This window comes from Rhinoraja longicauda, chromosome 11 (genome assembly GCF_053455715.1).
Source record: "Rhinoraja longicauda isolate Sanriku21f chromosome 11, sRhiLon1.1, whole genome shotgun sequence".
In the NCBI taxonomy this organism is placed as follows: domain Eukaryota; kingdom Metazoa; phylum Chordata; class Chondrichthyes; order Rajiformes; family Arhynchobatidae; genus Rhinoraja; species Rhinoraja longicauda.
This window is the reverse complement of record NC_135963.1, coordinates 5,461,201-5,488,192: the sequence shown is the minus strand read 5'-3', so window position 1 is coordinate 5,488,192 and position 26,992 is coordinate 5,461,201. Positions and strand designations below refer to the sequence as shown.

Here is a 26,992-nt window from a genome sequence, read left to right as displayed (position 1 = left end):
TGATTGATAGTGATCAGCCATGATCGCATTGAATGGCGGTGCTGGCTCGAAGGGCTGAATGGCCTACTCCTGCACCTATTGTCTATTGTCTATTGTCTATTGACCCGGTGGGCCGAAGGGCCTGTTTCCGTGCCGTATCTCTAAAAAAAACTAAACATCTTCTCTGCGCTCCTTCCTGGCACAGCAGAGGAAGCTCCCGCAAACTCCAATGTGCTAGAAGAAGATAAGAAATAGATGCAAAAGCTTCTGGAATTAACATGATCACAGAACGTTTTTGGTCACGTTAATTGAGGGATAAGTATGTGGCAGTGCATTGGCTCTGCGGTGGAGTTTCTGCCTTATAGTACAAGAGACCCGGGTTTCGAACCTGTCTACGGGTGCTGTCTGTACAGAGTTTGTACGTTCTCCCAGTGACTTGCGTTTGGGTTTTCTCTGAGAGAGCTCCGCTTTCCTCCCACACTCCAAAGACGCGCAGGTTTGTAGGTGAATTGGCTTCTCTGTAAATCCCCCCCCCCTGTTGTGTAGAATGGGAAACATAGCCAACGTGTAAACAGGTGATTGTTGGTCAGTGCAGACACAGTGGGCCAAAGGGCCTGTTCCCACGCTGTGTCTCTAAACTAAACTATTGGCCGGGGCACTGTGGGAATGAATTTCAAAATGGCGTGAGTGGATTTTTAAAGCTGGCTTGAAAGAACAAATGTGCTTTGGTTGAATATCCCGTCAGAAAGACATCATCGGAGCATTTTGGAGATGGTGACCATGGCTCCATGAGGTTTAAATGGAGACAAAACGTACTGCAGGTGCTGCAATCTTGAGCAAAACTCAAAGTGCTGGGATAACTCAGCAGGTCAGGCAGCATCTATGGAGGTGATGTTTGGGTCGGGACATCTTCCACGGATGTTGCCCGACCTGCTGAGTTACTCTAGCACTGCATCTGCAGTTTTTTTTCCTACCAGCATCTGCAGTTTTTCTCCTATACATTACTCTAGCCCTTTATGTGTTCTCCATACGTTTTAAGATTGCTTTGAATACAGATAAGTCTGGATCTTGGGGGAATGGTACTAAATTGGAGTAAGGCAGATTACAACTTTATTATGTAGAAACAGGGAAGTGCAGATATTGGTTTACAGACTGCTTCTCTTTTTCTCACTACTCTTTGTCTCTTCATCTCTGGCCTTTGTCCAACCATCTTCCAATCAATACCCCTCTCATCTGTATCCACCTATCACTTGCTAGGTTTTGCCCTGTGCCCACCTCTCTTCCAGCTTTTTCCCCCCTTCTACAATCAGTCTGAAGAAGGTTCCTGACCTGAAACGTCAACTATCCATGTTCTCCAGAGATGCTGCCTGGCCCGCTGAGTTACTCCAGTACTTGGTGTTGTTTTATTTTACGGTGTTATTGGGCAGTTCCATCAGACTTTCATCAGAAGCAAGGACTCTACCAGCTAAGCCACAGCTGATATCTGAAATGAAAAGCCTCCATTTTTACAGATTTGTAGACTTCGTGTTCTTCGTGTTATGTTCAGCTTATGATCAACATGACTCACCTCCTCCGATCCCGCTTGCTCCCAACAATCTTTCTTACTTGATGAACTCTACCCTTCTTAAACTGAACCTGCAATATTTATAAGAATGAATTCTTGCCGACTATCTTTGACCTTGTTCCTTAGTAATTGACCCAGCCATCAACTGAAACAAGCTCTGGCTTCATCTCTGTACGACCTCTGTCTGTTTGCCTGGAAATCGTCTCTACACTCGTGATGACGACCCTGATTCTCAAATAACTGGTGAATCAACCGTGTACATTTGCCTCCCTTCTCCATCCATCTTGCTAGGCAATATTCTAATCGGCACGCAGCTTTTCACTTGTATCAATTCGGAGTAAGTCTCTCTGCAATGAAATGGAGTGAATTATTTTCTCTCTGCAGAAGTGCAAAAGTCCCACTGTTTGCTCCTACTGCATGTATATCGGCGAGACCAAGCGCAGACTGGTTCAGCGATCGTTTCGCTGAACACCCACACTCAGTGCGCCTTGGACCACGCGATCTCCCGGTTGCCAAACACTTTAACTCCCCACTCCCATACTGACCTTCCTGTCCTGGGCCTCCTCCACTGTCAGAGTGAGGCCAAGCCCAAATTGGAGGAACAGCACCTCATATTACACTCGGGCAGCTTACAACCTAGTGGTATGAAAATTGATTTCTCTAATTTTAAGTAGCCCTTGCATTTCCACTCTCTCTGTTCCTCTCCCACCTTAGTCGGCCTGCTGGTTCCACTGTTTTGCATCTACGTATCTCTTCGTTATGATCTCTTCCACAGCCAACAATGGACCATTGTGGGCTCCACCTTTCCTTGGTCGTCGGTGCCGGCTCTGATTTGTTCTGTGTCTTTTCTTGCCTCTAGTTTCCCTCCCCCCCCCTTCCCGACTCTCAGTCTGAAGAAGGGTCCCAGCCCGAAAAGTCACCCATTCCTTCTCTCCAGAGATGCCACCTGACCCGCTGAGTTACTCCGGCATTTTGTGTCTACCCACGGTTTTATAGTTCTTTGGTTTTACATTGAACGAGCGTTGGTAGTTGACGTCAAGAGAGACAATAGACAATAGACAATAGACAATAGGTGCAGGAGTAGGCCATTCAGCCCTTCGAGCCAGCACCGCCATTCAATGCGATCATGGCTGATCACTATCAATCAGTACCCCGTTCCTGCCTTCTCCCCATACCCCCTCACTCCGCTATCCTTAAGAGCTCTATCCAGGTCTCTCTTGAAAGCATCCAACGAACTGGCCTCCACTGCCTTCTGAGGCAGAGAATTCCACACCTTCACCACCCTCTGACTGAAAAAGTTCTTCCTCATCTCCGTTCTAAATGGCCTACCCCTTATTCTCAAACTGTGGCCCCTTGTTCTGGACTCCCCCAACATTGGGAACATGTTATCTGCCTCTAATGTGTCCAATCCCCTAATTATCTTATATGTTTCAATAAGATCCCCCCTCATCCTTCTAAATTCCAGTGTATACAAGCCCAATCGCTCCAGCCTTTCAACATACGACAGAGGACTCACCTCGTCTTCCCACTTGTTTGGTGTTTCACTTGAAGGGCAAGAACTCCAAGGATGTGCGTTATCCTAGATATTCCAATGGACACCAGTGAAGAGAGAAGAGAGAAATCACAGCCTCGGGTACAAAGCCAAGCAACAAAGCCTTCCCTGCAGAGGAACGGTCTTTCAAGTGAACAGGGACAGCAGAAAAGGAAAGGTTTATTAAAAGGAAAGGTTTCTGTTTTGAAACAGGAGGATGAAGCTTTGCCCTCGACCACAGACGGTTCTGAGGGCATCGGCAAATCACCGGGCAAAATCAAAATGAACTTTGAGGATCTGGAGAAGGCACGGGAAGATGACGGTCATCAGAGGACTGAGGAAGACAAGAGGAGAAGATACGAAGAAAACAGACGTTCTTTCCGAGAAGCCAAGCGCCGCTCAGCGACGCTCTCTGTAAGTCCACGTCTCCACTGGGACTGAACCTCCTTAACCTAGTGCTGGAACGTCTGAACACAATGGTGCCACCAGTCTCCAGGCTACAGAAGGGAGACTGGGCAGGGTTTTGACCGCTGTCCCTGTGTACTAAGCATGTTTGTCTGTCTGTGTTATATCTTAAGAATCTTCGGACAGGCACATGGATAGGACGGGTTTGGAGGGACATGGGCCATAACGCAGGCAGGTGGGACTAGTGTTCGTCAGCGTGGGCAGGTTGGGCGGAAAGGCCTGTTTCCATGCTGTATCGCTCTGTGACGCTATCATTGCGCTGATTATGTGTTGCACATATAGAATACACCTTTTGTACAAAACAAACCTTTCATAAACGTAACGTTTCCTCAGAATATTCCCGTCAATGGATCGCTCTTTGGAATGTCGGGCCTTGTCAGCGAATTACCACACAGACAGCAACAGTGGGGCTGGTCTCCGGGCCTGAGAGGGAAAACATGGCCAGGATTCCTTCTCACTAGTGTGTGCGTGCGTGCGTGTGTGATCACAGTGTGTGTGTGTGTGTGTGTGTGGTCAGAATGTGCATGTATGTGTGTGTGTGTGTATGCGTGTTTGTCCGTGCGTGTGTGTGTGTGCATGTGTTTGTGTGTGGCGTGATCACTGTGTGTGTGTGTGTAGTCAGAATGTGCGTGTGTGTGTGTATGTGTGTGTGCATGTGTGTCTGTGGGTGTACATGTGTTTGTGCGTGTGTGTGTGCACGCGTGATCACAGTGTGTGTGTGTGTGGTCAGAATGTGCGTGTGTGTATGTGTATGTATGTGAGCCCGTGTGTGTGTGCGTGTGTGTGGTCAGAATGTGCATGTGTGATCACTGTGTGTGTGTGATCGGAATGTGCGTGTGTGTGCGTGTGTGTGTGTGTGCGTACATGCTTGCAGAGTGTGTGCTAGGTTGGTGCAGAAGAGCTCAGTCCTCAATTGTCTTAGATCTCCTTGTCACAGGATCGAAACCAGGCTGGTCTCGGCAAGCCACTGCCCACGGGCTCACATGAGGCATCCACAGAACTGGAGCACATTTGAGTTGATTAATCCTGAGCGAAGACCTGAGTGGGAGAGGAAGACAAAGAGAGAAAGACAAAAAGAGGAAAAAATAGAGACAGAGTGAAAGACAGAGAGATAGAGAAATGACCAACTTAACCATATTCAAGAAATTTAACCTCAGAAAGGTGTGTGTGTGTGTGTGTGCGTGTCTGTACATTCATGTGTATACGTTCATGCGTGTGCGTGTCTGTACATCCATGTTTGTCTGTTAGGAATCAGACCTTATCCCTCCAAACCTGTCCTATCCATGTACCCGTCTAAATGCTTCTTAAACGATTGCCAAACATTTTAACTCCCCTTCCAATTCCCACTGACTTTTCTGTCCTGGGCCTTCTCCGCTGTCAGAATGTGGCCACGTGCAAATTGGAGGAACAGCACCTCATATTTCGCTTAATGCTGGAGTAACTTAGCGGGACAGGCAGCATCTCTGGAGAGAAGGAATGGGTGACGTTTCGGGTCGAGACCCTTCTTCGGACGTCTCGACCTGAAAGGTCACCCATTGCTTCTCTCCAGAGATGCTGCCTGTCCCGCTGAGTTACCCCAGCTTTTTGTCTCTATCTTTGGTTTAAACCAGCATCTGCAGTTCCTTCCCACATATTTCGCTTGGTCAGCTTATTATAGCCCAGTGGTACGAATGTCGATTTCTCTAATTACTTGAAATTAGTAGTTTCAAGTAGTTGCATTCACTCCCTCTTCACTCCTCCCCCACTCCACTCATCCTGCCAGTTCTACTGTTCCCATCCATGTGTCACCTTTGTTATCCCCCTCTTCAACAACCATTGTGGGCTCCATCTTTCCTGGGTCATCGGCGCCGGCTCTGATTTGTTCTGAACCTTTTCACATGTCTGATTTCCCTCTCCCCTCTCCCCTCTCCCTCTCCCCTGACTCTCAGTCTGAAGAAGGATCTCCACCTGAAACGTCACCCATTCCTTCTCTTCAGAGATGCTGCCCGACCCGCTGAGTTATCCGTATATCTTTGGAATATGGGAGGAAACCAGAGCACCCAGGGGAAACCCACACGGTCGCAGTGAGAACATGCAAACTCCACACAGACAGCACCCAAGGTCAGGATCGAACCTGGGTCTCTGGTGCTGTGAGGCTGCACTTCCACTGTGCCACTATGCCACCCTAAAGAAAGTGTTTAAAAAAAAAATTGTGCCTTTTTTTGTTGTTGTGTCTTGGTTTGTGTCAGCAGCCCAGGCCAACTGATCTCACGGATAATTGTCTTGTTGAGACTCTGCTGTGTTTACTAAATGGCTAGAAATCAGTAACCGCAATCGAGAGCCCAGGAACATTGGGGAAAACAACACAGATAAAAAATTATAACGTTGTCTTTAGACTTTAAGACTGAAGAGAAACAGTCCCGTCGACCCACCGAGTCCACGCTGTCCAGCGATCACCCCGCCGTACACCAGCACTCCTGACACACACTGTGGGAAAATTGCAATTTACAAAGCCAATTAATCCCCAAACCTGCACGTCTTTGGAGTGTGGGAGGAAACCGGAGCACCCGGAGAAAACCCACGCAGGTCACGGGGAGAACGTACAAACTCTGTACAGACAGCACCCGTGGTCGGGATCGAACCCGGGTCTCTGGCGCTGTGAGGCAGCAACTCTACTGCTGCACAACCGTGCCGCCAAAATGCTGGAATGCGAAATCTGGAGCCGCGTGGAGGTAGATGGGTGAAGGTGGCAGATCCTTCGTCAACCTTCCCCCTTAAATAAGCCCAGGCGAAGGCTCAGTGGGACATTAAGAAATGTTCCCCCCACCAGGGCAGCACAGTGGTGCAGCGATAGAGTTGCGGCCTTACAGAGCTTGCAGTGCCAGAGACCCGGGTACGATCCTGACTACAGGTGCAGTCTGTGGTGCACCAAAGACAGACACGAAATGCTGGAGTTACTCGTCAGGACAGGCAGCATCTCTGGACAGAAGTGCCTCCCTCTCCCCTGACTCTCAGTCTGAAGAAGGGTCTCGGCCCGAAACGTCACCCACCCCTCCTCTCCAGAGATGCTGCCTGTCCCGCTGAGTTACTCTAGCGTTTTGTGTCCATCTGTATGACTCTACAACTGCTTCACTAATAACCTTGCCTGTGCTGTCGTATCAGGACAAAGATGAGGACAAGGGGGGCAAGGCCGGCAGCAAGGCGGAGGCTCGCCCCGGCAAATTAAAACTCAGCTTCGAAGAGCTGGAGAGGCAGAGACAAGAGCAGGACAAGAGGAAGGTGGAGGAGGAGGCTCGGCGACGCAGGGCGGAGGAGAAGGCAGCCTTCGCTGAAGCAAGGAAGGTGGGAACTGCGCTCGGTCCGCCAAGGCCTGCTGGATCTCCCGGTCACTCGTACTCCCTCCCAGTCCCACTCTGACTTTTCTGTCCTGGGCCTCCTCCATTTTAACCCAACCATTTTAACTCCCACACTGACCTTTCTGTCCTGGGTCTCCATTTAACATAACCATTTTAACTTCCCCTCCCATTCCCACACTGACCTTTCTGTCATAGGACGCCTCCATTTTAACCCAACCATTTTAACTTCCCCTCCCATTCTATATTGACCTTTCTGTCATGGGGCTCCTCCATTTTAACTCCCTCCCAGTCCCACATTGACCTTTCTGTCCTGGGTCTCCATTTTAACCCAACCATTTTAATTCCCCTTCCCATTCTATACTCACCTTTCTGTCCAGGGCCTCCTCCATTTTAACTCCCCTTCCCATTCCTGTACAGCTCTTTTTGTCCTAGGCTTCCTCCATTTTAACCCAACCATTTTAACTTCCCTTCCCATTCTATACTGACCTTTCTGTCCAGGGCCTCCTCCATTTTAACCCAACTATTTTAACTCCCCCTTCCATTCCCACACTGACCATCCTGTCCTAGCGTCTTCCATTTCAACCTAACCATTTTAACTCCCCTTCCAATTCCTGTACTGCTCTTTCTGTCCAGGGCCTCCTCCATTTTAACTCCCCTTCCCATTCTATACTGATCTTTCTGTCCAGGGCCTCCTCCATTTTAACTCCCCTTCCCATTCTATACTGACCTTTCTGTCCAGGGCCTCCACCATTTTACCTCCCCTTCCCATTCCCACACTGACCTTTGTGTCCTGGGCCTTTTGCCTCTCTGCGTGCTCTAACCTGCTGACCCTTGCACCACGCAGTCTCTGGCGGACGACGAGGATGAGGAAGCGGACGATGAAGATGGTGCGGGGCTGAAGCTGGCTGCCCGGCCGGGGAAGCTGAGGCTGAGCTTCGAGGAGCTGGAGAGGCAGAGGCGGGAGGAGGAGCAGCGGAGGGCGGAGGAGGAGGCTCGCAAACGTCTGGAGGAAGAGCGGAAACAATTTGCCGAGGCTCGCAGGAGCATGGTAGGCCATCGTTACACTCTCCCACACCACACCCTCGCCCACGCTGGGCGGGAACTCAATGATTCCATGGTGCCTTATAGTCGCATGTACCTAGGGACAGTCAGAAGGTTGTCCAAGTGTGTTTGCAATGTTGTTTTAGAACCTCAATGTTGTTTTTGACATTTGTTCAAGGTGGGGAAGGGGAAAAGATTTAATAGGAATCCGAGGGGTAACTTTTTAACACAGAGGGTGGTGGGTGTATGGAACAAGCTGCTAGAGGAGGTGGTTGAGGCTGGGACAATCCCAACGTTTAAGAAACAGTTGGACAGGTACATGGATAGGACAGGTTTGGAGGGTTATGGACCAAGCGAGGACAAGTGGGACTAGTGTAGCTGGGACATTGTTGGCCGGTGTGGGGGAGTTGGGCCGAAGGGCCTGTTTCCACACTGTATCACTCTATGACTCTACCTGCCACAACTACCAACCTTAACTAAAATATGGGCAAAGAGGGCGGGTCTAAATTAGCATCACACCTGGTCACCCCACACATCCATCCGCGCACTGCCTATGCTGATTGGAAGCAAATGCAAATTTCGTCACCCAAATGGATGAATCTTAACAGTCAAACGATATTTTAATTTTAACCTCATCAGTTCACAAGTGAAAGCAGCAGAATTAGGCCATTCGGCCCATTAAAGTCTACTCCGCCATTCAATCATGGCTGATCTAACTCTCCCTCCTGACCCCATTCTCCTGCCTTCTCCCCATAACCCCTGACACCCGTACTAATTAAGAATCTATCAATCTCTGCCTTAACAATATCCATTGACATGGCCTCCACAGCCTTCTGTGGCAAAGAATTCCATGGATTCACCACCCCCTGAGTAAAGAAATTCCTCCTCATCGCCTTCCTAAAGGAACGTCCTTTAATTCTGAGGCAGTGACCTCTGGTCACAAACAAATACTTGGTTTTGCATAATCAGACCTCACCTAGGCCTCATTTCTGGTGCCGACAAAGTTTGCAAAGGTTTACGAACAGTCCTGTCTAAACCTTTTTGCAATCCTTTCTGGAAGATGGTTCCAACCACAGTGTCTGTGGTTCCATAACTCTGCCTACAGAAATTACTCGCTGTCTTGCATCTGCTGCAGGAGCGCAGACAATCAATAGGGGCAGCACGGTGGTAGAGTTGCTGCCTTACAGCACTTACAGCGCCAGAGGCCCGGGCTCGGTCCCGGTTGCTCGTCTGTACGGAGTTTGTACGTTCTCCCCCGTGACCTGCGAGGGTTTTCTCCGAGAACTTTGGTTTCCTCCCACACTCCAAAGACGCACAGGGTTGATAGGTTAGTTGGCTTGGTGTAAATGTGACAATCGTCCCGAGTGCAGGATCGCTGGTCTTCGCGGACTCGGCGGGCCGAAGGGCCTGTTTCCGCGCTGTATCTCTAAACTAAACATTTAATAAATTCAAATAATTGAAGAACAAAACCTAGGTGCTAACACTTAGCTAAATCCCTTGCAATGATTCTCCTTCATTAAAATAAGTGATGGGGAACTGACCAAATTCTCAAGTCAATTCCCAGCCTCTGCCTACAAGGTCCATCCAATTGAATATAGACAATAGGTGCAGGAGGAGGCCATTCGGCCCTTTGAGCCAGCACCGCCATTCAATGTGATCATGGCTGATCATTCTCAATCAGTACCCCGTTCCTGCCTTCTCCCCATATCCCCCTGACTCCGCTATCCGTAAGAGCTCTATCTAGCTCTCTCTTGAATGCATTCAGAGAATTGGCCTCCACTGCCTTCTGAGGCAGAGAATTCCACAGATTCACAACTCCAGACCGAATATAGACTGTAGCAATCGCAATGCTCAGGTAATCTGTTTCAGTATCAATTAATTATTCCAAAATCAGACAGTCAACAGTTGCCATTTCCATTGACCTGTCAAGAATCCATGTTTGAAGGAGTACACTTTTCCCCCTTGGGAGATTTAGTTTTAGTTTATTGTCCTGTGTATCGATGTACAGTAAAAAGCTTTTGTTTTTCCGTTGACTGGATAGCAAATTGAACCTGACACTTTTCAGTACTTTTTAATCCTTTTAACCAAGGGGAGGTTCTGATTAGATGGACAATGAGCAGAAATATGCACAATACTGACATTTTATGGCAGAAAATCCCGGAAACGGATTTGTGCTATCCAGTCAGCGGAAAGACACAACATGATTACCAACGATACTAGAGGAACAAGATAGACCGCTCGACCCTAAAAAATGTAGAACGTCAAGGCTTTTTTAGTAGGCAGAAACTTGCAGAAACATTTAAAAAGAAAAATAACAAAAATCAGTGAATTGATAGATGAGATAAATTCTGCATTTTAATGGTATAATCGGTTACTGTTCCCCCAAAACACTGATTACACTGCGAGAGGCATAACGAACGGCAGGTTTTGCCTACTAAAATGGCTCCTTTGCGTACCACACTTCAGTATAGGCGATTTCAACGGAGTGGCCCATCTTGTTCCTCTAGAATCTTTGATGATTACAAAGGGCCTCTTTTTTATGGGTATTTTTAAGGCGGAGATTGACTGAATCTTGATTGGTACGGATGGTCAGGGGTTATGGGGAGAAACCAGGAGAATGGGGTTGGGAGGGAGAGATAGATCAGCCATGATTGATGGGGCGGGGTAGACTTGATGGGTTGAATGGCCCTGATTCTGCTCCTAGAATTTATGAACTTTACATTGGCAGTGACCAAACCTGAGTGGAATCCCGGTCCCATTAGGCAAATAGAATTGGTTGATTTGCATAATTTATGGCAAAATATGATTTGTGCATATTTATTCCATTGATTTATGCAGACCAATCCCAAAGCAATGAATGGTAGCTAATTGTTTTCTATTAGACTTTAGAGATACAGTGGGGAAACAGGCCCATTGAGTCCGTGCCGACCAGCACCAGCACGATCCTACACACAATTTACAATTTTACCAAAACCAATAAACCTACAAACCCGCACGTCTTTGGAGTGTGGGAGAAAACCAGAGCACCTGGAGAAAACCCACCCGGTCTCACAGGGACAACGTACAAGCTCCGTACAGACAGTACTCTGTTCTGGTTGCCTCTGTTTCCTCCCACACTCAAAGACGTACAGGTTTGTAAGTTAATTGGCTTGGGTAAAATTGTAAATTGTCCCTCGTGTGTAGTGTATGGGGTGATCGCTGGTGGATGCGGACTCGGTGGGCCGAAGGGACTGTTTCCGCGCTGTATCTCTAAAGTCTAAATAAACGGGACATCGCAACAGGCAAAGTGGGCAGTGGGAATCTAAACTCAGAAGCAATGGAAATCTGACTCCCTCCAGCAAAATCTGAAGGCCTGAAATTGCAGTAAAGAGAATAACAGATCATTGTTAATCAGAATTTATGGAGCAGACGAGATGCAGATTAAACCTTATCTAATGGAATGGCCTGAACTGGCTCCAGGGCGGTGTGACCGTATTCTGTTCTGAGCAGAAGCCAACTTTCCTAAACTAAAACTGACTACTGTCAGAGATGTGCAGGAAAAAATCCAGCATCCTCGTATACACTAGAATTTAGAAGGATGAGAGGAGATCTTATCGAAACGTATAAGATTATTAAGGGGTTGGGCACGTTAGAGGCAGGAAACATGTTCCCAATGTTGGGGGAGTCCAGAACAAGGGGCCACAGTTTAAGAATAAGGGGTAGGCCATTTAGAACTGAGATGAGGAAAAACCTTTTCAGTCAGAGTTGTGAATCTGTGGAATTCTCTGCCTCAGAAGGCAGTGGAGGCCAATTCTCTGAATGCATTCAAGAGAGAGCTAGATAGAGCTCTTAAGGATAGTGGAGTCAGGGGGTATGGGGAGAAGGCAGGAACGGGGTACTGATTTAGAATGATCAGCCATGATCACATTGAATGGCGGTGCTGGCTCGAAGGGCCGAATGGCCTCCTCCTGCACCTATTGTCTATCCTGTGTCTACCTTCGCCTCCGCTCAGTCCGCCTTAACCTACCTGATCTCCCGGTGGCTCAGCACTTCAACTCCCCCTCTCATTCCCAATCTGACCTTTCTGTCCTGGGCCTCCTCAATTGTCAGAGTGAGGCCGAGCGCAAATTGGAGGAACAGCGCCTCATATTTCGCTTGGGCAGCTTACACCCCAGCGGTATGAACATTGACTTCTCTAACTTCAGATAGTCCCTTTCTCTCCCTTCCCCCATCCCAGTTCTCCCACCTGTTTTCCTGTCTCCGACTATATTCTATCTTTGTCCCGCCCCCTACCCTGACATCAGTCTGAAGAAGGGTCTGGACCCGAAACGTCGCCCATTCCTTCTCTCCCGAGATGCTGCCTGACCCGCTGAGTTACTCCAGCATTTTGTGTCTACTGTCGGAGATGTGCAGGGATGTTTGCTGTTCAACGAGGCATCGTCAGGCTTCAAGGAGCAAATGTAGCAGATGCTGGAAATCTGAAATAAAACAGAAAAAATACTTGAAATAGTGAGGAGGGTGGACAGCACCTGTGAAATTGATGTTCCAAGTCCTTTCATCAGGGCGAGGAAATGTCGGAAATGAGTTGAGTTGAGTTGAGTTGAGTTTATTGTCACATGTACCGAGGTACAATGAAGATCATAAGGTCAAGTGATAGGAGCAGAATCAGGCCATTCGGCCCATCAGGTCTACTCCGCCATTCAATCATGGCTGATCTATCTTTAAAATTGGTTTGTCCCGTATTAGGCCCGGGGGGCGCTGTAGGCCCGAACGCTGTAGGCCCGGACACTGTAGGCCCGCACGCTGTAGGCCCGGAGGCTGTAGGTCCGGACGCTGTAGGTCCGGACAGTGTAGGCCTGGGCGCCACGTAACGGAGGTTGCATAGCAACCCACCTCCTGGCCCAGGGGCCCGCCATTGGTGGATTGGGAGCACGTGGCCGCTGGCTGGGTGAGGTCACGTGGGGCGCGGGGCGGTGAAGTCACCTTGTCCCTTATTTGGGAGTGAGATAGTTGGCACCCCTAGTAGATTCTCTGTAGTATCGAGTCATACAGTACAGAAAAAGGCTTGTTGGCCCAACTCATCCATGCCAACCACGATGCTCCAGCGAAGCTAGTCCCATTTGCCCACATTTGATCCATATCGCTCTAAACTTTTCCTATCCATGTACCTGTCCAAGTGTCTTTAAAATGGTGTTATTGTACCTGCCTTAACTGCCTCCTCTGGCAGCTCGTTCCATACACCCACCTCTCTGAGTGAAACCTCTGGATATCAAAGGAGACTAGATGCGTTGGTGGTGTTTGCTGAGAGAGGGTGGAGAAGAAGTCAAGTTGTCATATGATCATAAGGGATAGGAGTAAAATTAGGCCATTCGTCCCATCAAGTCTACTCCGCCATTCGATCATGGCTGATCTATCTCTCCCTCCTAACCCCCTTTTCCTGCCTTCTCCCCATAACCCCTGACACCTGTACTAATCAAGAATCTATATATTCCTGCCATAAAAATATCCACTGACTTGGCCTCCACAGCCTTCTGTGGCAAAGAATTCCACAGATTCACCACCCTCTGACTAAAGAAATTCCTCTCATCTCCTTCCTACTTCTGAGGCTATGACCTTCAGTCCCAGACTCTCCCACTGGTGGAAACATCCTCTCTACATCCACTCTATCCAAGCCTTGTCATCCCAGCGAGGACTACCCCCTACCCCACCCCACCCCCCCAGAAAACAAACTGTGACTCCTTTGACATTAGTGGTTCCATTATTGAAGTGATATTTTTCGACTGTTGAAGTTATCCAATGTCGCAATTATTTTTTAAGAGTCCAGACCAGGATAGCACTCTGAAGGAGCTTGCAAGTTCAGACAAGGAGGATTATGGACCCAATGAAGTAAGGCATCATTCATTCAAAAGTGCAACTACTGTGTAACCATGAATGTTTTAACGGAAAGCACTCACCACTTTTCCTTTAGCCTAGCTCACCTCTGCACTAGCTAACTTCCACTATCTTTCTGAACGGTACGGTTTAAACTTTGGTTAACTTTTTGTGAGATATCTTTTTGTTGTTGTCCACTGTCTCTTGTTCTTTTGAGCCTGTTGGAGAATCGCAGGTGGTGACCCGAAAGGCAAACTATTGTTGACATCAGCGTCCAGATATGGGGTTTAAGAACGCACAGCGAAGAGAGAATGCATGAATGAATGAATGAATGAATGAATGAATGAATGAATGAATGCTTGTATTCACTGGAGTTTAGAAGGATGAGAGGGGTTCTTATAGACATATAAAATTATGAAAGGACTGGACAAGCTAGATGCAGGAAAAATGTTCCCAATGTTGGGGGAGTCCAGAACCAGGGGCCACACACAGTCTAAGAACAAAGGGGAGGCCATTTATAACAGGTATAACAGGTATAACAGAGCTTTATTTGTCGTTCGGTACCGAAGTACCGAACGAAACTACATAGCAGTCATAGAAGAAAAAAAAAGAACACAAGACACATGACCCCAACACAAACGTCCATCACAGTGACTCCAAACACCCCCTCACTGTGATGGAGGCAACAAAACTTCCACTCTCTTCCCCACGCCCACGGACAGACAGCTCGTCCCCGACCGACCCGCACAGTCCCCGCACCGGGCGCTGAAACGTCTCGCGGCCGAACCGGGCGATGAAAGGCCCGAGACCAAGCCTTGCGCAGCTAAGTCCCGCAGCCGAGCCGCACCGGGCGATGTAAGCCCCGCAGCCGAGCTGCACCGGGCGGTGTTAAGCCCCGCAGCCGAGTTGCACCGGGCGGTGTTAAGCCCCGCAACCGAGCTGCACCGGGCGGTGTTAAGCCCCGCAGCCGAGTTGCACCGGGCGGTGTTAAGCCCCGCAGCCGAGCCGCACCGGGCGATGTAAAGCCCGCAGCCGAGCTGCACCGGGCGGTGTTAAGCCCCGCAGCCGAGCTGCACCGGGCGATGTAAAGCCCCGCAGCCGAGCTGCACCGGGCACTGTTAAGTCCAGCGGCCAAGCCGCACCGGGATGTAAAGTCCAGCGGCCGAGCCGCACCGGGGGATGTCAAGTCCAGCGGCCAAGCCGCACCGGGGGATGTTAGGCCCCGCAGCCGAGCCGCACCCCGCGCCGTGAGGAAGAGAAAAGTTCCCCCCCCCCACACCCACCCACACCACCACCCCCTCCCACACATACACAACCAAAAATATATATATAAAAACCATCCCAACACCGACACACAACAAAAACAAAAAAAACAACAACAAAAAAAAAAAAAAAAGGAAAAAAAAAAAGAGGGACAGACTGCTAGTCAGCCACTGCCGTTAGGCGCCGCCATCTTGAGAAAAAACTTTTTCACCCAGAGAGTTGTGAATTTGTGGAATTCTCTGCCTCAGAAGGCAGTGGAGGCCAATTCACTGGATGAATTTAAAAGAGAGTTAGATAAAGCTCTAGGGGCTAGTGGAATCAAGGGATATGAGAAGGCAGGAACGGGGTACTGATTGTGGATGATCAGCCATGATCACAATGAATGGCGGTGCTGGCTCGAAGGGCCAAATGGCCTCCTCCTGCACCTATTTTCTATGTTTCTATGAATACTTTATGGTCACATGTAGCAAGTCACGGTGAAATTCTTGAGGGGGAGAAAGGTTTGCTGGAGCAGTAATGCCGGTTCTTACCATGGCCGGAAAATGTTGACTGAACATGTCCAAACCGGTTCCTCCATCACCCAATCCCCAGAGCTGTCACACCAGGATAGACACAAAAAGCCAGAGTCAGACAGCAGGTCAGAGAAAAGGATTAGGTGACGTTTCGGCTCGAGAAGGGTCTCAACCCGAAACGTCACCTATTCATAGAAACATAGAAAATAGGTGCAGGAGGAGGCCGTTTGGCCCTTCGAGCCAGCACCGCCATTCATTGTGATCATGGCTGATCATCCATGATCAGTAACCCGTGCCTGCCTTCTCCCCATACCCCTTGAATCACTGCCTGCTGTACCTGCATGCTTACTACAGCCAGTTAACCTACAAACCAAAATGTCTTTGGAGTGTGGGGGGAGGAAACTGGAGCTCTCGGAGAAATCGTCCTTTGTGTGTGCAGGGTTGTGTTGGGTGTGCGGGGATCGCTGGTCGGCGCAGACTCGGTGGGCCGAAGGGCCTGTTTCTGCGCTGTATCCCTAAACTAAACTAAGATGTTGAAGCTGATTAAAAATTAAGTTAGCAAACTTACCCAACTTCTCTCACCAACTCACTGACCAGAGTTTCAAAGCAAGCAGAGGCAGGGCAGAATTATGTTCCCTGAAAGCAGGTTGCATCATGGTTTTCTCGTATGTCTTCACAAGCATCAAGGAATGGGGATTGAAAAATAAAACCTTGCGTTGACTTCTTTACGTTTCCCACATAGATTCTGCAAGGGCAAATTTTATTCCCTATCTCAAATTTTTGGGTGGTGGCTTGTGAATTCTGTATTAAGGGTGAACTTCCATAATTTGGAACTTCCATTACTTCCATAATTCGGTCCACAAAGTCCGCACTGACCATCGATCGGCCCGTACACCAGTTCTATCCCACACACCGGGGACAATTTACAAACCTGCACATCTTTGTAGTGTGGGAGGAAACCGGAGGTGCTCCCGAAGAAAACCCACAAGGTCACAGGGAGAAGGTACAAACTCCATACAGGCGGCACCCGTAGTCGGGATCGAACGCGGGTGTCTCTGGCGTGCTGCGCCTCCGTGCAACCTCACACGTTTCTGCCGCAAAATAAATCCCAACCCAAAATGTCGCCTATCCGTCTCTCCAGTGATGCCGTCTGACCCGCTGAGTTACTCCAGCATGTTAAGTCTTTTTTTGGCAGTTGAATGAACTGCAGGCACCTGTTTGTGAATGGGTATTTGGATAATGCACAGAAGGATATCAATGGGAATGATTTCATTCATAAAAAGGGTCAGAATAAGGAAATATATCATCTTTACGTTTCATCGTGGAAAACAAACCTGAAAAAATAATCTGTCACCCTTTGTAGTATTTGGCCACCTACAACTGACTAGATGTCAAACAAGAGTTTGCCTCAGGGTTGACAGGAGGAAAAAGTGCGTTGTCCTGAAGAATAGATATTGGATAGCGGGATAATGTTTGTAACATTGTCTGTCTTTACTTCACCACCTCCGTCCCACTCCCGAAATAGATACTTGATGATGAATCTACCGAGTTTGAAAAATCGGCCGCTGACTCCAATGATTTGCACTGTCCACGTAAATTGGAAATCAACTTTGAAGAACTATTGAAACAGAAGATGGAGGAAGAGAGAAGGCGTGCGGAAGAGGAGCGGAGGCAGAAACTAGAGCTGGAGAAACAAGAGATGGATCAGCAGCGACAGGAACTGGGGGAGGTGGGTAAACTTTATGTTCAGGATGGATGGATGGATGGACAGACGGACAGACAGACAGACAGATAGATAGAAAGAAAATAGGTGTAGGAGAAGGCCATTCGGCCCTTCGAGCCAGCACCGCCATTCAATGTGATCATGGCTGATCATTCTCAATCAGTACCCCGTTCCTGCCTTCTCCCCATACCCCCTGACTCCGCTATCCTTAAGAGCTCTATCTAGCTCTCTCTTGAATGTATTCAGAGAATTGGCCTCCACTGCCCTCTGAGGCAGAGAATTCCACAGATTCACAACTCTCTGACTAAAAAAGTTTTTCCTCATCTCTGTTCTAAATGGCCTACCCCTTATTCTTAAACTGTGGCCCCTGGTTCTGGACTCCCCCAACATTGGGAACATGTTTCCTGCCTCTAACGTGTCCAACCCCTTAATAATTTTATACGTTTCGATTGGGGCAGAATTAGGCCATTCGGCTCATCAGGTCTACTCCGCCATTCAATCATGGCTGATCTACCATTCCCTCTCAATCCCATTCTCCTGCCTTCTCCCCACAACCCCTGACACCCGAATTAATCAAGAATCTATCTATCTCTCCCTTAAAAAATATCCATTGACGGCCTCCACAGCCTTCTGTGGCAATGAATTCCACAGATTCACCACCTTCTGACTGGAGACATTCCTCCTCATCTCCATTCTAAAGGTAGGTCCACATCCATTCTATCCAGGCACGATACCAACAAGTAGTATGTTTCAATGAGGTCCCCCCTCATCCTGCTAAACTCCAGCGAGTACAAGTCCAGTGCTGTCAAAAGCTCATCGTATGTTAACCCACTCATTCCTGGGATCATTCATGTAAGTCTCTTTACTTAAGATTTTAGAGAAATAGCGCAGAAACAGGCACTTCGGACCGAGTCCGCACAGACCAGCGATCACCCCACACACTAGCACTATCCTACACACTAGGGACAATGTACAATCTCTACCAAAGCCAATTGATCTACAAACCTGTACGTCTTTAGAGTGTGGGAGGAAACCGGAGCACCCGGAGAAAACCCACAGTCACGGGGAGACCATTGCAAACTCTATAGACAGCACCCGTAGTCAGGATCGAACCCGGTCTCTGGTGCTCTAAGGCAGCGACTCTACCGCTGCGCCACCGTGCCACCCACTGCGTCACAGCGCCTAATGTGCTTGCAATTGTAGGTTTCTGGTTAAAGGTCAAATGTCACATTGGAGGTCAAAAGTCCAGACTTGGCAATCCACTTTTGTAAATTCATCCTTTTTGTTTTTGGTTTCAGGATGAAATCAATGAAACTACTGAGGTTATAAGTACTGAGTACGAAGAGCTGAAGAACCTGAAAAGAACTGGTTCCATTCAGGCCAAGAATTTAAAGTCAAAGTTTGAGAAAATTGGCAAGCTGTCAGAAGAGGAAATACAGAAGAAGGTGGAAGACGAGAGAGCCAGGAGGAGGGCAGAAGACCTGGAAATAGAGGAGAGAGAATCCGAGCGATTCAGGGAGGTAAGCTTCACTCTGCACCTCCACAACCCGACAACTCTCACCAGCTTCTACTGATGCGCCGTAGAAAGCATTTCATCGGGATGCATCACAGCCTGGTTTGGGAACAGCTCCGTCCAAGACCGCAAGAAATTGCAGTGAATTGTGGACGCAGCCCAGACCATAAACACAAACCAACCCGATTGTCTTGGCCCGAAATGTCACCCATTCCTTCTCTCCAGAGATGCTGCCTGTCCCGTCCCGTCCCTGTCTCCCTTCCATTGACTCCATTTGTACCTCACGCTGCCTTGGCAAGGCCAGCAGCCTAATCAAGGACGAGTGGCACCCCGGCCTCTCCCTCTTCTACTCTCCAATGAGGCAAACGGTATAGAAGTGTGAAAACGCACACATAGAAAATTGGTGCAGGAGTAGGCCATTCGAGCCAGCACCACCATTCAATATGATCATGGCTGATCATCCGAAATCAGTACCCCGTTTCTGCTTTCTCCCCATATCCCTTGAGTCCGTTAGCCCTAAGAGCTATATCGAACTCTCTTGAATACCTCCACATTCAGGGACAGCTTCTTCCCAGCTGTTATCAGGCAATTGAATCATCCTAACTTAATAGAATCATCCTATCCATAGAGCAGTGCTACACTACTATCTATCTCTTTGGTGACCCTCGGACTATCCTTGATCGGACTTTGCTGGTTTTACCATGCACTAAACGTTATTCCCTTTATCATGTACCTACACTGTAAATGGCTCGATTGTAAATATGTATTGTCTTTCTGCTGACTGGATAGAACGCAACAAAAGCTTTTCACTGACAATAAACTAAATTGAAACTCTTGTGAAAAACTGATGTCATTACAAGAATCCTTGCCCTCGGGAGTATTTTAAACTCTGTTTAGTTTAATTTAATTTAGAGATTCAGCGTGGAAACAAACCCTTTGGTCTTTCGAGTCCTTACCAACCAGTGATCCCCGTACACTATGAGAAAGAAGGAACTGCAGATACTGGTTTATACCGAAGATAAGACACAAACTGCTGGAGTAACTCAGCGGGTCAGGCAGCACCTCTGGTGAAAAAGAATAGGTGAAGTTTAGGGTCAGAACTCTTCTTCAGATTCAGACCATAGCAACAATTTACAGAAGCCAATTAACCTAGAAACTTGCATGTCTTTGAAATGTGGGAGGAAACCGGAGCACCCGGAGAAAACCCACGCAGTCACAGGGAGAATGTGCAAACTCCGTACGGGCAGCTCCCGAGGTCAGGATTGAACTTGGGTCTCTGCCGCTGTGGGGCAGCAACTTTAGGCTTCACCAGCTGCACTACTGTGCTTCATGTAAAGTTTCATGACCCAGAAAGAAAGCTCTTCATCACCCCAGATGGGACTTGAACTCACGATCTTCGCCTGAGGAGACCAATGGCTTAACCATCACACCACTCGTACTGTCAGGATAAAAGGCGAATGCAGGTGCTGGAATCCTGAACACTAATGACGTCCATAGCTGTTGTTTTGCAGATAAATGTAGTGCAAACAAGTCTCACTGATTAAGTAATCAGCTTTGGAGACACACGAAATTGCAGAAGCAGTTCTTTTTTTATTAAAGCTAATCTAGGGGCATCAAATTATCAATCTAAAACCCAGATCCGGATTAAGAACATTTGCGTTGAATGGAGAATTATGGTTGCAAGAGTCAGGTTCAATTCCAGAAACAAATACTGCAGATGCTGGTTTATACCCCGTCTGAAGAAAGGTCCTGACCCGAAACATCACCCATCTTTTTTTCTTCAGAGATGCCGCCTGATCCACTGAGTTACTCCATCACTTTGTGTCGATCGTTAATTAATTTCATTGATTGTTGAGCCAGAGAAGAGGAAGGTTTACGAGAATGATCCCAGGAATGAGTGGGTTAACATATGATGAGCGTTTGTCGGCACTGGGCCTGTACTCGCTAGAGTTTAGAAGGATGAGGGGAGGGATCTCATTGAAACTTACTGAATAATGAAAGGCCTGAATAGAGTGGATGTGGAGAGGATGTTTCCACCAGTGGGAGAGTCTAGGACCAGAGGCCACAGCCTCAGAATTAAAGGACATTCCTTTTGGAAGATGAGGTGGAATTTCTTTAGTCATAGGGTGGTGAATCTGTGGAATTCATTGCCACAGAAGGCTGTGTAGGTCGTCGATAGATATTTTAAAGGGAGAGATAGATAGATTCTTGATTAGTACAGGTGTCAGGGGTTATGGGGAGAAGGCAGGAGAATGGGGTTAGGAGGGAGAGATAGATCAGCCATGATTGAATGGCGGAGTAGACTTGATGGGACAAATGGCCGTGTGGGAGGAAACCGGAGATCACGAGGGGAAAAACCCTCGCAAGTCACGGGAAGAACATACAAACTCCGTACAGACAGCACCCGTGGTCAGGATTGAACCCGGGTCTCTGCCGCTGTAAGGCTGCAACTCTACCGCTGCGCCACCGTGCCACCCGTAGCTTGCTAATCAATCAGCAGAAAGACAATATACAATTACAATCGAGCCGTCCAGTGTAGATACAGGATAAAGGGAATAACTTGAATAACGTTTAATGCAAAATAAATTGCAGTAAAGTCCGATCAAAGATAGTCCGAGTGTCTCCATGTGTAAACGGTAGCTCAGGACTGCTCTCTAGTTGTGGGTTAGATGGTTCAGGTGCCTGATAAAATGTAGAAATGTAGATGCAGAATTCTCACTGTCTTGCTGAATTCTTGTTTTAGTTTAGTTTGGTTTGGAGATACAGCGTGGAAACAGGCCCTTCGGCCCACTGATCAAGATCACCCGTTCACACCAGTCCTCTGGTGTCCCACTTTCTCATCCACTCCCTACACGTTAGGGGCAATTTTATAGAGGTCAATTAATCTACAAATCCTCACGTTTATGAATGTGGGAGGAAACCGGAGCACCCAGAGGTGGTGAATCTGTGGAATTCTTTGCCACAGAAGGCTGTGGAGGCCAAGTCAGTGGATATATTTAAGGCAGAGATATAGATTCTTGATTCGTACAGGTGTCAGAAGTTATGGGGAGAAGGCAGGAGAATGGGGTTAGGAGGGAGATAGATCAGCCGTGATTGAATGGCGGAGTAGTCTTGATGGGCCGAATGGGCTTAATTCTGCTCCTCTCACTTATGAAGTGAAGGTTCATTTAGGTCTTATGCAAGACTCAAGCACTTGATCCGGGCAATCGCTGCCGCCTAGCACTCGTGGGGTGCTATATCAATGAAAGCCCTCGCTAACTTCCCCCTGGATGTAACCCATGGACTATTTGATGTGCTAACCTCTCCTTGGTATTTCATCTCAATCCTCCAACATTGTGTGTGGATAATCGCACTGTTGTGTGCAGTACATAAACACGTTGCTGTTGTTTTTGTTTTAGGGATGCAGTGTGGAAACAGGCCCCTCGGCCCACCGAGTCCGTGCCAACCAGCATATCCCATATACTCACACTATCCAACATACACTAGGGACAATTTATCATTTTTACCGAAGCCAATCAACCTACAAACCTGTCCCACAAAATATTCTGCACTGTATCGTCCCCATTGCTCTATCTAGTACACTCTAGTTTGGGCTGACTGTAATTAGTTTGGTTTAGTTTAGAGATACAGCGCCTAATCAGGCCCTTCGGCCCACTGAATCCACGCTGACCAGCGATCCCTGTACACTAGCACTATCCTACACACACAATTTACACTTTTACCAAGCCAATTAACCTACAAACCTGCATGTCTTTGGAGTATGGGAGGAAACGGACTCCCTGGGGAAAAAACACGTGGTCGTGGGGAGAACGTACAAACGCCGTACAGCACCAGAGTCCTGGGTTCGACCCTGCCCACGGGTACTCTCTGTACGGAGTTTGTACGTTCTCCCCGTGACCTGCATGGGTTTTCCCCGGGTGCTCCGGTTTCCTCTCACACTCCAAAGAGGTGCAGATTGGTAAGTTAATTGGCTTTGATAAAATTGTAAATTGTCCCGTATGTAGGATAGTGCCAATGTACGGGGTGATCGCTGGTCGGCGCGGACCCGGTGGGCTGAAAGGCCAGTTTCCGTGCTGTCTCTCTAAACTAAACTAAAGCTGGTGAAAGTCTCTGTAGCGTAGGGCTGATTCAATGGTATTTTCATCCTTGCAGGAAGAAATAGAGGTCAAGGAACAGAGGAGAAGCAACCCTCCATTCACTCACAAGGTGGACATGCGCGCTCGCTTTGAGCAGATGGCTAAAGCGAGAGAGGATGAAGAACGGAGAAGGATTGAAGAACAGAAACGGCAACGGATGCAATTTGAGCAGAAGGAAATTGATGCAGCTCAGCAAAAGGTACGTCAGAGAGTTGTGAATCTGTGGAATTCTCTGCCTCAGAAGGCAGTGGAGGCCAATTCTCTGAATGCAAGAGAGAGCTAGATAGAGCTCTTAAGGATAGTGGAGTCAGGGGGTATGGGGAGAAGGCAGGAACGGGGTACTGATTGAGAATGATCAGCCATGATCACGGTGAATGGCGGTGCTGGCTCGAAGGGCCGAATGGCCTCCTCCTGCACCTATTGTCTATTGTCATGTCAACGGAAGCGAGTAGATTTAACACATCCCGCAGAATGAAAGATAAAACTTGTTTTGCCTGCACCCTGTCACAGAATGGTTTAAGCTCTTGTGGGAGTCAAAGACTGATGGGTTGGGGTGGTTCAGATGACACAGTGGCGCAACTGGTAGAGCCTCTGCCTCACAGCACTAGAGACCCACGTGGTCACAGGGAGAACGTACAAACTCCGCAGACAGCACCTGTAGTCATGATCGAACCCAGGTCTCTGGCGCTGTAAGGCCGCAGCTCTACCGCTGCGCCACTCTACAATACAGAATACACAATATTCTGGAGTGTGATTTAATCAGGCCTCCAAACAACTTCAGTAGGATATCTTTTCTCACGTGCTCAAGGCCAGCACATGATTTGTCTGAAGATAGACATGAAAAGCTGGAGTAACTCAGCGGGTCAGGCAGCATCTCTGGAGAAAAAGACCAGGTGACTTTTTGGCTCAAGATCCTTCTTCAGTCAGGGGAACGAGAGATAGACGGTACTTAGGACAAATGAAACAAAGATTTCCTAAAAGCAAGGATAATCACAGAAATATGGAGCCCACAAAGGGCCGTTGTTGGCTGTGGGAGAGGTGATAACGTGTTCTAGACAGTGAAACTCAACAGGACGACAGTAGTACCAGTACAACGACCAAGATGGGGAAGGGGCGGAGAGAGAGGGGATGCAAGGATTACTTGAAGAGAGACACACAAAATGCTGGAGTAACTCAGCTTTGGCAGCTTCTCTGGATAGAAGGAATGGGTCACGTTTCAGGTGGTGACCATTCTTCAGACTTCAAGGTTTACTTGGAGTTAGATAAATTATTATTCATACGGCTGGGTTGTATGGGAGTGTTCTTGTGCTGTAGTTATGCGTCATTACTGTTACAACCGCACCACTCCTCTCAGGTTGACCAAGGGATTAAATAATGAATATATTTTCTGATGCGCTTGCAGAAAGGGGATGACGAGGAGGAGGAGGAGGAAGGGAGCATTATTAATGGATCAACTTGCGAGGACGACATGGATGAACTTATACGATCCGGAGCTCCCTGGTTCAAGAAGCCCCTCAAGAACACGTCGGTGGTGGACGGCGAGCCAGTGAGATTCACCGTGAAGATCATCGGGGAGCCCACGCCAGAGGTGACGTGGTGGTTCGAGGGAGAAACCCTGCAGGACTGCGAGGACTATCAGTACATTGAACGAGGGGACACCTACTGCCTTTACCTGCCCGAGACCTTCCCCGAAGATGAAGGAGAGTACATGTGCAAGGCGGTCAACGCCAGAGGAACAGCCGCCAGTACTTGCATTCTCACCATCGAAAGTAAGAACTAAACCTGTACACTACCACTTCTCCAGAAGGAAATTTGCACTCAACCACACACAACTCTACAACTCTATACTACTTTCCAAGATAAAACACAAAATGCTGGACAAATACCTCAGGAGAGAAGGAATGTGTAACATTTCGGGTTGAGACCCCTCTTCTCACTCATTCCTTCTATCCAGAGATGCTGCCTGTCCCGTTGAGTTACTCCACCATTTTGTGTCTATCTTCGGTGTAAATCAGCATCTGCAATTCCTTTCTATACTACTTTCTATCAGCTGCTGTTTTTTCAATGTCAACTAACTCCTTTCCTTCATTCTTTTTTTTAGCTGATGACTACTAAATCTCCTGGAATTTCCTTCTTATCCTCAACCTTTACTACATCCATCTTTTCCTTCTGATGGGGCCAAAAAAGTCTAATCCTATTGCCCTTGGAAAAATTGCTGTTGTGTTGTTCCTCATTCCTCTTATGGTTACGTATAGCCTAGGGAAAATGCATGATGTTACCTCTTGGTTTTATTTGGTCAGTTTTAATCTTTTGAAAAAAAAATCTTGTGACACTCTTATTTACCAGACGCATTATATCTGTACGTTGTTAAGTGGCGCCCACTTGTGAACCAGTCAAGTCTATAAACGTTTTAAACAACTGTAATCCAGTGACGTCCTATTTATCCAAATTCTTACTTGGGCCAACACAAGGAAAATTATATTTTAAAAATGAGCCCAGTTGCAACTATCTGTCGTGAAAGCCAACTTTTAGATTTGGCATAAAGGAGATTTTTAAAGTATCAAATATAGTGTTGAAAGCACTTGTTGGGTATATGCAAAGATGAACTCTGATTTCTCCAACATATATTAAAAAAACGGGGTCTTTATGTACAATTACTGTAAAAATTACCACAAAGCCTTATGGATGGAAGTGCTTCCACTTGTAATAAATAAAGGACTGAAGAGGTAGTGTCCGATAACTTGTTCTTCACATAGATGTACTCTTTTGTAAACAGTTTAATTTCCGCTCAACTGTATGGATTTTTTCTGATATCATTTAAAAAAATTAACTTTCAAAACAAAAGGCTATGTTTCTTTTTTCCTCAGACAAAACAAGAGATTTTGCCAATTATTAACAGGTACTTGCATTCCAACCATTTCAATTCAATCAACACCAACCCAAAAACCTAAGTAATAAAAAAAGATCCACAGATGTTTGTTTTATACCAAAGATAGACATAAAATGCTGGGGTAACTCAGCAGGTCAGGCAACATCTCTGGAGAAAATAGACAGAAGACGTTTCTAGTCGGGACCCTTCTTCACTTAACTGCTTTGAATTAGATTCATCTTTGTAGTTGCCACAGCATTGGTCATTCAGCCCAGCAAGTCTACTCCGCCATTCAATCATGGCTGATCTATCTCTCCCCAACCCCATTCTCCTGCCTTCTCCCCATAACCTCTGACACCCGTACTAATCAAGAATCCATCTATCTCTACTATAAAAATATCCACTGATTTGGCCTCCTGTGGCAAAGAATTCCAGGTAGACCACCCTCTGACTAAAGAAATTTCTCCTCATCCCCTTCCTAAAAGAACATCCTTTAATTCTGAGGCTAAGACCTCTAGTCCTACTCTCCCACTAACGGAAACATCCTCTCCACATCCACATTGGAAAACGTATTCATAAAAATGTTCAGATGACCAAATGCACGTCAGTTAGGTTTTTGGAAAAGTCTTAAAGGAGGAATGATGATTTGCAGCAAGGCAGTGAGACTTTGGGCCAAGCACGGGCAGGTGGGACCAGTGTAGATGGGGCATGTTGATTGGCGTGGGCAAATTAGGCTGAAGGGCATGTTTCCATGCTGTATGACTATGTGGTCTCCTCTCATGGCATCATGTCTAATTGATTCTTTGCACGCGCATTAGTAACGATCTAATTCTCCATTCACTTTAGTGCCTGCATCTTCTCTAATTGGCACAGACTCGGCTGACAGAGCTGCTCCCTCATGGCACCACGCACCTGGGTTCGATCCTGACCACGGGTGTCATCTGTGCGGAGTTTGTACGTTCTCCCCGTGGGTTTCCTACGGGTGCTCTGGTTTCCTCCCACATCCCAAGAAATGCAGATTTGAAGGTTAATTGGCCGTGTAAATTTCCCCTAATGTATAGGGAGTGGACAAGAAAGTGGCATAACATATCCCATTTGAAAGATGGTGGGCATGGTATTGGTGGGTACAAAGGGCCTGTTTCTATGCTATAACTAAACTGTTCAAGTCTCTGGAGGGCCATCCACTGAGACAAAACCAAGTCGGAATGAGT

General features: G+C 47.6%; 1 protein-coding gene across 4 annotated transcripts in view; it reads left to right on the top strand.

The window, feature by feature from the left end:
- Positions 1-25,694, top strand: part of nexn (nexilin (F actin binding protein)) — a 46,993-nt gene extending 21,299 nt beyond the window's left edge. For 2 of the 4 annotated variants that reach the window (XM_078407886.1, XM_078407888.1), the window contains 9 exons: positions 3,288-3,488; positions 6,681-6,860; positions 7,719-7,922; positions 13,712-13,780; positions 17,066-17,269; positions 18,562-18,783; positions 22,929-23,111; positions 24,315-24,681; positions 25,014-25,694. In XM_078407886.1, coding sequence (XP_078264012.1) covers positions 3,288-3,488; positions 6,681-6,860; positions 7,719-7,922; positions 13,712-13,780; positions 17,066-17,269; positions 18,562-18,783; positions 22,929-23,111; positions 24,315-24,681; positions 25,014-25,027 — 1,644 coding nt within the window. In that variant the 3' untranslated portion in view covers positions 25,028-25,694. The remainder of the gene's footprint in view (positions 1-3,287; positions 3,489-6,680; positions 6,861-7,718; positions 7,923-13,711; positions 13,781-17,065; positions 17,270-18,561; positions 18,784-22,928; positions 23,112-24,314; positions 24,682-25,013) is intronic. The other 2 variants (XM_078407889.1, XM_078407887.1) reach the window with 2 other exon arrangements.
- Positions 25,695-26,992: the final 1,298 nt, after the last annotated feature.